The sequence below is a fragment of the Balaenoptera musculus genome, chromosome 19, assembly GCF_009873245.2.
Source record: "Balaenoptera musculus isolate JJ_BM4_2016_0621 chromosome 19, mBalMus1.pri.v3, whole genome shotgun sequence".
NCBI classification, from domain to species: domain Eukaryota; kingdom Metazoa; phylum Chordata; class Mammalia; order Artiodactyla; family Balaenopteridae; genus Balaenoptera; species Balaenoptera musculus.
In genome coordinates this window covers 33,087,118-33,096,971 of record NC_045803.1, presented here as the reverse complement: position 1 = coordinate 33,096,971, position 9,854 = coordinate 33,087,118, and the positions used below count along the sequence as shown (strand labels likewise).

Sequence of the window (9,854 nt, the reverse complement as noted above, 5' to 3'; positions counted from 1 at the left end):
ACACAACTCCCCCATAGACACCTTCTCCCCCAATAGACAACTTCTTCCCCCATAGACACCTTCTTCCCCCATAGACACCTTCTCCCTCACACACACCTCTCCCCCCATAGACACCTCCTCTCCCACACACACATTCTCCCCCCATAGACACCTTCTCCCCCCATAGACACCTTCTTCCCCCATAGACACCCTTCTCTCCCTACACACACCTTCTCCCCCCACATACACCTTCGCCCCCACACACACCTTCTCCCCCCCACACACTTTCTCCCCCCATAGACACCTCCTCCCCCCACACACACCTTCTCCCCCCATAGACACCTCCTTCCCCACACACCACTTTCTCCCCCCCCACACACCTTCTCCCCCCATAGACACTTTCTCCCCCACACACACCTTCTCCCCCCATAGACACCTTCTCCCACACACACACCTTCTCCCCCCATAGACACCTTCTCCCCCACACACACCTTCTCCCCCCATAGACACCGTGGCCCCACACACACTTTCTCCCGCACACACACCTTCTCCCCCCATAGACACCGTCTCCCCACACACACTTTCTCCCGCACACACACCTTCATCCCCCAAAGACACCTTCTTCCCCACACACACCTTCTCCCCTACACACACCTTCTCACCTACACACACATTCTCCCCGCATAGACAACTTCTCTCCCCCACACACCTTCTCCCCCCATAGACAACTTCTCCTCTCACACACACCTTCTCCCCCACACACCCTTCTCCCTACACACACCTTCTCCCCCCAGACCCCTTCACCTCCACACACACCTTCTCCCCCCATAGACCTCTTTCTCCCCCATACACACCTTCTCCCCCCATAGACAACTTCTCCCCCCCACACACCTTCTCCCCCCATAGACAACTTCTCCTCTCACACACACCTTCTCCCCCCACATACACCATCTCCCCTACACACACCTTCTCCCGCCAGACCCTTCACCTCCACACACACCTTCTCCCCCCATAGACACCTTCTCCCCCCATAGACACCTTCTTCCCCCCACACACCTTCTCCCCGTTAGATACCTTCTCCCCCCTACACACAACTTCTCTCCCCACACACACCTTTTCTCCTCCACACACCTTCTCCCCGCATAGACACCTTCTCCCACCTCAGACACCTTCTTCCCCCACACACACCTTCTTCCCCACACACACCTTCTCTCCCCATAGACACCTTCTCCCCCACACACACCTTCTCTCCCCATAGACACCTTCTCCCCCACACACACCTTCTCCCCCACACACACCTTCTCTCCCACACACATCTTCTCCCCCCATACACACCTTCTCCCCCACACACACCTTCTCCCCCCATACACACCTTCTCCCCCACACACACCCTTCTCCCCCCAGACACCTTCTCCCCGACACACACCTTCTCTCCCCATAGACACCTTCTCCCCCACTGACACCTTTTCCTCCCATAGATACCTTCTCTCCCACACACATCTTCTCCCCCATACACACCTTCTCCCCCACACACACCTTCTCCCCCCATAGATACCTTTTCCCCGCCACACACACCTTCTCCCCGCCACACACACCTTCTCCCCCACACACACCTTTCTCCCCCCACACACCTTCTCCCCCACACACACCTTCTTCCCCCCTCAGACACCTTTTCTCCCCAACACACACCTTCTCTCCCACACACACCTTCTCCCCCATAGACACCTTCTCTCCCACACACACCTTCTCCCCCACCACACACCTTCTCCCCCCACACACACCTTCTCCCCCCATAGATACCTTTTCCCCGCCACACACACCTTCTCCCCTACACGGCGCCTCTCACCACTCCCGGCTCCTTCCTCCCCTGTGGCTGTCTACAATTCGCCCTCCTCACTGAGTGTGGGCTGCTGACGGGGGCAGCTACCTGCCTTTTTACACTCAACAACCAGGGTCTGACACAGGGCCTGGCACACAGCTTGTGGTTTTGGGCGAGTGGACCGAAAAGATCCAGTGGGGGAGAGACTGGAAACTGTGCTGTGGGGGGGAGGAGTAGGGAGTTGGGGTCCCTGGGAGGCCAGGCTCTGCCCCCCGACTCACCATCCTCTGGGGGTGCTGGGAAGGGCTCACTTCTTCGGGGTGGCGTCCGACCTGCAGAGGAAAAGGGGGCTGGGGACTCATGTGGGTCAGCCCAGGGCTGCTGTCTGAGCCCTCAGGGCCCGGCCAGCCGGGGACCCTGGGCCCGTCAGGATGCGGCAGATGCAAGGTGGTTCCCGGGCGCGCGCACAGCTGCAGACTGTGACCCGTTCCCGGGCCCCGAACCCTCAGGCTTGCCGCTTCCCTGCCCCTTGCCCCGCTGGGCCTTCCTTTGCTCGGGGCAGGCCGAGCACTGAGCGGCTGCTGGGTCTCTGCTGGGGCCTAGAGGACCTGGGAACAGAGCCCGGGCCCAGACATGGGTTAGGAATTAAGCTAAGGGAGTGCAGCAACATGGACGCCATCCGCAGAAAGGACCATCTGCCTCCATTTCACAGAGGGGAACGCTGGGGCTCGGAGGGGAGGGCCCAGGCCTCACTGATGCTGTTCTTGGGCTGGAAGATCTCGTTGTAGTCCTCGGCGTTCTGGATCTCCGCCCGAGACTCCCGCTCATCCCGGTCATCCTCGCTGCTGGGGCTGCGGCGCTCGCTCTCTGAGTTCTGCTTCACCCTGGGGAGCAGGCCAGGCAGAAAGGAGGCGGGGGCCCCGGTGAGGCAGGGGCTGCGGACCCGCCTCCTGCGCCCCCCAGTGCCCTCCGGGGCCCCGAGCACCCCACCTCTGAGGCTCGCTGCCGGTGGCGCTGGGCCGCTCGTAGATGCGCCGAAGCGGGGCGCTGGGGTGGGGCGGCTGCTGCGCCGGGGGCCGGCTGTCCTGCATGGGGTCCGGGGCTACCGTGCCTGTCCTGGTGACCCGCGTCAGGTCCACCACGTAAGAGGAGACGCTGCTCTGGGAGAAGGCCACGCCTATCTGCGGGAAGCGGCAGAGCTGGGGCGGGACCCTTCGCGGTGGTGCTGGGGGACAGGGTTGGGGGGGCAGGACCTCCCCGGGGCCGGGTGGGAGTTGGGGGCCTGAGGGGGAGGCAGGCAGGCGGCCCAGCGGAAGGGTGCATGGTGGGCGGTGGCTCTCTCACCAGCTGGTCATTGCAGATGGCCAGGTCGGCCACCTTGCCCCAGTTGACGAGGACCACGTCAAAGCAGCGCTCGGGCTCCCAGCCATAGACGCGCAGTGAGTCCTGGCAGCCACTGTACAGGCAGCAGCCGTCGGGGTTGAAGAGGACGCTCCTGGGCCAGGCGAGAGTGGGCCGTGGTCAGGAGACACCGGAGAGGCTGCGGGGAGCCCAGGACGGGAGGGAGCGGAAGCGGAGATGGGAAAGGTCCACCTGCAGCCACACCCCACTGCCCGGGAGCAGGGCCCTGGCCCACTGCCCAGCCGCCCGCCTACCTGACAGGCCCTGGCTCCCCTTCGATACAGCTCACCACCTGGAATTTCTCCAGATCCCAGAAACGGATGGTCCTGCAAAGGAAGCCAGGCTGTGCTGGGAAGCCGGTGCCACGTGTTGGCCTCCACACAGGCCAGTGGCCGGGGGCGCCCACTTCTCTCCAGACACCTGCCGCCCCAGGTCACGGCCATTCAGAGCAATGCCTGGGGCCAGGGGCTGGCCCTGCACAGGGAGCGGGAAGGGACTCGGCACCTGGGAGGTGAATATGGGCCTTGGATCCAGACACGCAATCAAGTCCCAGGACACTAGGGCCGGATCCAGACATATCATGAAGTCCCAGGACACTGGGGCCAGGGAACCAGAGTTGGGAGACAGATGTGACCCGGGTCCCATCCCAGCTTGGCTGGCAGTTAATTCAGTCTACCTGGGATCATGTGACACCCTGGGACAGAGAGACAGACTGGGGACTGATATACACCAGAGGACAGAGATGTGAGGGACAGCAGTCACGGGCGACGAGCCCTGCTCCTCCTCCTCACCTGTCAGAGCTGCCAGAAGCCAGGAGGTACTCATTGGGGTGAAACTCCACCACGTTGACAGGCCCCGTGTGGCCAGGGAACTCGGACATCATCTTGCCAGCAGTCAGATCCCAGAGCTGGGGCAGGGCAGGGTGGAGGTCAGGGCCAGCCTGGCCCTCAGCTGCCCGCTCGCCCTCCAATCCAGCCCGAGCTCTTTACCCACGAACTTCCTCCCACTCTGGACAGGCTCGGGATGTGCGAGCCTGATCAGGAGGGAGGCGAGGACCCAGCCTGAGTGTGATCAGCAGACTCCAGTCCCCAGCCCTGGGCCCAGGTCAGGCTGGGAGCTACCTTCACCGTGTGGTCATCTGCGGCCGATGCCAACCACTTCCCGTCGGGGCTGAACCGGAGACACCGCACGGCCTGGCTGTGCCCCTGAGGGGAGGACAGAGCATGAGCACCCGAGGGGCCTGGGCCCAGTGGCCTTCTCTCCCCACCACCCACTCCTCCCTGCCCTCCAGAAGCAGTGCTTCCTGGGAGCAGGCGAGGAGGGGACTGCCAGCCACGTGCGGGAGATGTCACAGAGGGACACTTCTCCACATGCGCTCATGGACTCCCAGTCCTGCAGGACGCTCCAGGAAATCAACACTGCGTGGTCTTATAGTTTGGGAAGCAATGTGTCTTGTGTCTCTTTTTGGAGAGTTAAATGCCTCCTCTTAATGTCAAAGGGTCTAGAAACCTCCAAAAATAATTATTAAACCCAGTCCTTCCAAACTCATATGAACAGGAACCCCCTTCACTTAATGACACCTGTTAGCAGCCTGCAAACCGTGGAGCACAGTTTGGTAAACACAGCTCTGCGGGGAGTCACGGAAAACCGGGGGCCCAGGTGGACCACCCACCGCACTCCTGCTCTGCTCCAGATGCATGTTTCTCATCTGGACTCTTGTTTCTCACGTTCTCACCCAGGTTAGACAACAGTCCCCTCCAGCCCCTGCCAGGGTCTGGGCACCGCCCCATGCTCCGCGCCTGCAAGGTGCTTGTGGAATGATGGACAGAGGGTGCCTTGCTTACCCTGTATCGGAAGACACAGCCTTTCCTCCTGATGTCCCAGAGCTGTGAGGAGAGGAGCAGAGGGGGGCAGGGTCAGGACAGGTCACAACCAAGGTGGGCTGGGCTGGGGAGGCCTAGCCAAGCTCAGTCCTGGAGCCTGGGTCAGAGGGCAACATGTGGCCATGAGCAGAGAGGGGCTCTGGGCACCTCCAGGTCATTACACCCCCAAGTGACAGGGGTCTGGAAACCGCTCACTAAAGCTGGGCATCCCGAGCAGAAATGTCTGGCAAACGCTTCCACATCCCTGCCCTGGGAGGGCATGGATGCTGCCACACAGGGGGAAGATGTCCCCCGAAGAGCCGAAGCCCACCCCCCACCCCAGACGGGACACACCGTCCCGGTCCCGCTGCTTGGCCCGGCGGGAGAGCCAGGGTGCAGAGTGGTGGCTCACCTTGATGTTCGTGTCCTGGGAACCCGAGGCCACAAACTCGCCATACGGGTGGAAATCCAGGCTGCAGATGTTGGCTTTGTGTCCCATAAGTGTGCGAAGGACTAACAAGGAAGAGAGCAGAGACAATGGCGTGAGAGGCAAACAGGATGGCTGGTGGAGCGAGGGCCGTTGTGTTCGTTTGTGTGTGTGCTTTCATACTGACTGCACAGAAAAACACAACAGTAGCACAGACTTTCAAAACAGGGAGGAAAACCAACCAGAGTCCTACCACCCTAACAACTAACTTTCCTATTTTCCTCTCAAGAGATGCCAGCCATTTCTGCCATTACCCGAGCCCTCAGAAAACTCCCTACAAGCTCCCCACAGCTTGCACCTCTGGGCTTGTCCCAGCATGCTCTCATGAGAGTGAAGCCCCAGAGTCAGCAGAGCCAGGTAACTATGGCACTTGGTTCAGGCCCTGTGGATGTGGACATGGAGCTTATGGTCTGCCAGGCATCCCACCACACCCAAGACAGTGCAAGGAGAGAGATGCAGGAGAGGTCCAAGCTGGGGGAGAAGCTGCTAGGTTGAAAAGAGAAATCCAGGGGGGCTTTTTGGAGGAGGTGGTCGTCGAGCAGGATGTTAGTGGGTGGCAGATGAGGGAGGCTGCAGGCAAACCTTGTGTTTCTGTCTCAGAGTGTTCTCTGGTACCACTCAAGTTTGCCTCTTCTCTCTGGCCTCATGTGTCTTGCTTTTTATAAGATTTATAATTCCGCTGTTTGAATGAAACTGATCACCCCAGGAGTGCTGGTGCCAAGGGGTGTGGCAGTCCAGCCGTCCTTAGGTTTGCGCCAAGGTGAAACAGGCTGCCTTGTGAGGTGGTGAGCTCTCTGTTGGAGGAGGTGTTCAAGCAGACCCCAGATGTAATGCTTTAAGGACAAGATTCAACCACACCAAAACCTGAGCAGCTGCCCTCCTCACTCTCTGTAGTTGTCTCGGGGGCTCAGCATTGCCTTGCTGGCCAAGGGGGCTTCGGGCACATGCTGCCCAGTCCAGGCCCTGGAGGGAGGAGACTCGTCTGGCTCCTGCCCCAGTCCACACCACCACCGCCAGCCCACCTGCTTTGCATCCCACAAGCCAGGCTTCCAAAATCCTGGCCCGCCCTGAGAGGATGTGGCAGGTTCACATTCGTGAAGCATGCCTTCCTGTGGGATCCTGGGCTGACCCACCCTCGCCCTCTGGCTGCTCTGTGGAAAGCAGGCAGGAACACACTCTTCTGGCGTGATTTCTGCCCTTGGTCTTCTGTCCCAGGAGGGCTCTCGGCAGGCCTCCTGAGGCTGGACTTGGTCGCAGGATCCAGGAGCTGCAGAGTGGAGGGGTCTCCGGGGTCTGTCTGCCTCACATGGGAATCTCTAAGCCCTTCCAGCCGAGTAGCTGAACCCTCCAGTGATGGGCAACTGATGTGACAGTAAGGCAGCCCTTTAAGAACCCCTTCCTGCATGTGGGGTGCCAGTTTGCCTCTGTATCATTTCCATTCACACTGTGGCGGGTTGGGCGTGGAGGTGGGCCTGAGGTCTTAGCTCTTCCTGCCGAGGATGCTAAGGGCAAGTTTCTCTTCCATCGCTGAACCCCCCGCAAATGGCAGGGCGGACAACACTGGGATGGGAGTCTTGACACCAGGATTGAAGTCCCAGGTTCCGCCACCCCCAGCCACAGAGTCTTTATCAAGTTCAGGGCCCTCCCTGAGCCTCAGTTTGTCCATCTGTCAAATAAGGAGACAGTGCCAACCTGGCTTTGCATCAGAACCACCTAGAAGCTTATGAAAGCCAGAGTCTGGGCCCATCCCACCACTGAGTCAGGCTCTCCGGGAGTGGGGTCTGGGCTGCGTAACAGGCTCCTTGTAGAGCAGCCAGCTCTGGGAGTCCAAGGCTCAGGAATTCCAGAGGTCTTCAGTTTCCATTCTTTGCCCACCTCAAGAAATTCCTCACATTCCCTTATGCATGAAAGTCATGGCTGAGAAATCACGGCCCTTGGCTTCTCTTTTTCCCTTGCTCCTCAGTGAACGGTGAATGGCTGGTGCCCTCCACTGGGATCTGGGTCCAGGCAGAGGCTTCCCAGGAAATGAACCGCCTTCTGCCCGAGCCTTTCTGCTTTCTCAGCTGGAGCCCAGCCAGCTCAGGCTTGCTCCTCCCTGGCCCCTTGTCCAGCGATGCCCCCGCACTGTGGGTCCTGTGTGTGGCCAGGCAGTGGGACCGTGTGCTGAGATACGAAGCATGCAGCCCCTCTTCATTATCTAAGAGGGCCTGGGGCTCTGTCTGTTTGTTTGTTTATTTATTTATGGCTGCGACAGGTCTTAGTCACAGCACGCAGGCTCTCTAGCTGTGGCACGTGGGCTCCAGAGTGTGTGGGCTCAGAAGTTGCGTGCACAGGCTTAGTTGTCCCGCGGCATGTGGGATCTTAGTTCCCCGACCAGAGACTGATCCCATGTCCCCTGCATTGGAAGGCGGATTCTTTTTTTTTTTTTTTTAAAGGGATTCCTTTATTTTTATTTTTTATTTATTTATTTATTTATTTTTGGCTGTATTGGGTCTTCGTTTCTGTGCGAGGGCTTTCTCTAGTTGTGGCAAGTGGGGGCCACTCTTCATCGCGGTGCGCGGGCCTCTCACTATCGCGGCCTCTCTTGTTGTGGAGCACAGGCTCCAGACGCACAGGCTCAGTAGTTGTGGCCCACGGGCCTAGTTGCTCCGCGGCATGTGGGATCTTCCCAGACCAGGGCTCAAACCCGTGTCCCCTGCATTGGCAGACAGATTCTCAACCACTGCGCCACCAGGGAAGCCCTGGAAGGCGGATTCTTAACCACTGGACCACCAGGGAAGTCCTGGGGTTCTGTCTTTCTTAAACAGCCTGTCACTGCGTGGGCAGGCATCACCCAAGAGGCTCGGGTTGAGGTCATTTCTTGAGGATCACCTATACAAGAGCAGAATGAACCCAGCCACCAGGCATGCGTGGCCAATGGCCACCATCCTGCAGCAGAGGTAGAGCAAGCACCAGAGTAGAGGCCTGGAACGACCTTCAAGTCTCAGCCAGGCAAGGGGGACATCTCTTCTGGAAGAGGCAGACTCGGCAAAATCCATGTCATCCTTTCCTCTCCTGTCCTTCAGGTAGGGGATGGCCTCCCACCTGGCATGCTGGAAGGTCCAGACTAGAGGTTGGCAAAAAGCAGGGAGCAAACAGGTTTTACTTGGACCTTTGAGTGTCAGCCTGCAGAGTGTTCTGAAAAATATGTTTTTGGTTTTATTTTAAATTAATTAATTAAGTAATTAATTAATTTTTGGCTGCGTTGGGTCTTCGCTGCTGCATGCGGGCTTTCTCTAGTTGCGGCAAGCGGGGGCTGCTCTGTTGCGGTGCACGGGCTTCTCATTGCAGTGGCTTCTCTTGTTGCGGAGCACAGGCTCTAGAGCACAGGCTCAGTAGTTGTGGCACACAGGCTTAGTTGCTCTGCGGCATGTGGGATCTTCCTGGACCAGGGCTCAAACTTGTGTCCCCTGCACTGGCAGGCGGATTCTTAACCACTGCGCCACCAGGGAAGCCCTTGAAAAATATGTTGAATTAGCTGTCAACCTTCAGAAATGGGTGGATTCCACATAAATGTCCAGATTCCCAGCTTCACTTGAAAAATCTGTACAGCTGGCAGCACTGCGCCCACACTGCCGTGTGGCAACAGCCACCAAGGCTGAGAGGCAGCCCCCTTTCCGGGGAAGGCGGGACTCCCCACTTGGCCCAGAACTGAGGGCACAAGTTTATAGACCAAAAGACCCCAGTGAGGATCCAGCATAGGGATGAGAATAGGCTCACCAAGGCCTATTCTGTGAAACTGAGGACACTGGGACGAAGATCCTACAAACCTGTAAAGAGAGAGAGGCAGAAGGAGGAAAGACGCAGGTCCCATGAGAGGGATCTGGAATGAGACAGCACTGACTTCCCCACAGCAACCCTGGAACCTAAAAGGCAACGGAGCTGCACCTTCACAATTCGGAGGGAAAAGTATTCCCAATCTAGAATTCTATACTCAAACTCTTAAAAATAAAAGGGGGGTGGTTTTAGAATAAAGTAATTTTCAGGGACTTTCCTGGTAGCGCAGTGGTTAAGAATCCGCCTGCCAATGCAGGGGACATGGGTTTGAGCCCTGGTCCGGGAAGATCCCACATGCCACGGAGCAACTAAGCCCGTGCGTCACAACTACTGAGCCTGCGCTCTAGAGCCCGCGAGCCACAACTACTGAGCCCACATGCCACAACTACTAAAGCCCACGCGCTACAGCCACTGAAGTCCACGTGCCTAGAGCCTACGCTCTGCAACAAGAGAAGCCACTGCAAAGAGAAGCCCGTGCACCGCAACGAAG

At 58.5% G+C, this 9,854-nt stretch overlaps 1 protein-coding gene across 5 annotated transcripts in view; it reads right to left on the bottom strand.

Annotated features, from left to right (window-relative positions):
- Window positions 1-9,854, bottom strand: part of KATNB1 (katanin regulatory subunit B1) — a 48,064-nt gene that overhangs the window by 26,568 nt on the left and 11,642 nt on the right. For all 5 annotated transcript variants that reach the window (XM_036835122.1, XM_036835124.1, XM_036835125.1 and 2 more), the window contains 9 exons: window positions 5,474-5,574; window positions 5,044-5,085; window positions 4,321-4,404; window positions 3,991-4,106; window positions 3,454-3,525; window positions 3,143-3,293; window positions 2,789-2,979; window positions 2,552-2,682; window positions 2,080-2,130 (listed from right to left, as the gene is read on the bottom strand). In XM_036835122.1, the coding sequence (XP_036691017.1) occupies window positions 2,080-2,130; window positions 2,552-2,682; window positions 2,789-2,979; window positions 3,143-3,293; window positions 3,454-3,525; window positions 3,991-4,106; window positions 4,321-4,404; window positions 5,044-5,085; window positions 5,474-5,574 (939 nt within the window). The remainder of the gene's footprint in view (window positions 1-2,079; window positions 2,131-2,551; window positions 2,683-2,788; window positions 2,980-3,142; window positions 3,294-3,453; window positions 3,526-3,990; window positions 4,107-4,320; window positions 4,405-5,043; window positions 5,086-5,473; window positions 5,575-9,854) is intronic.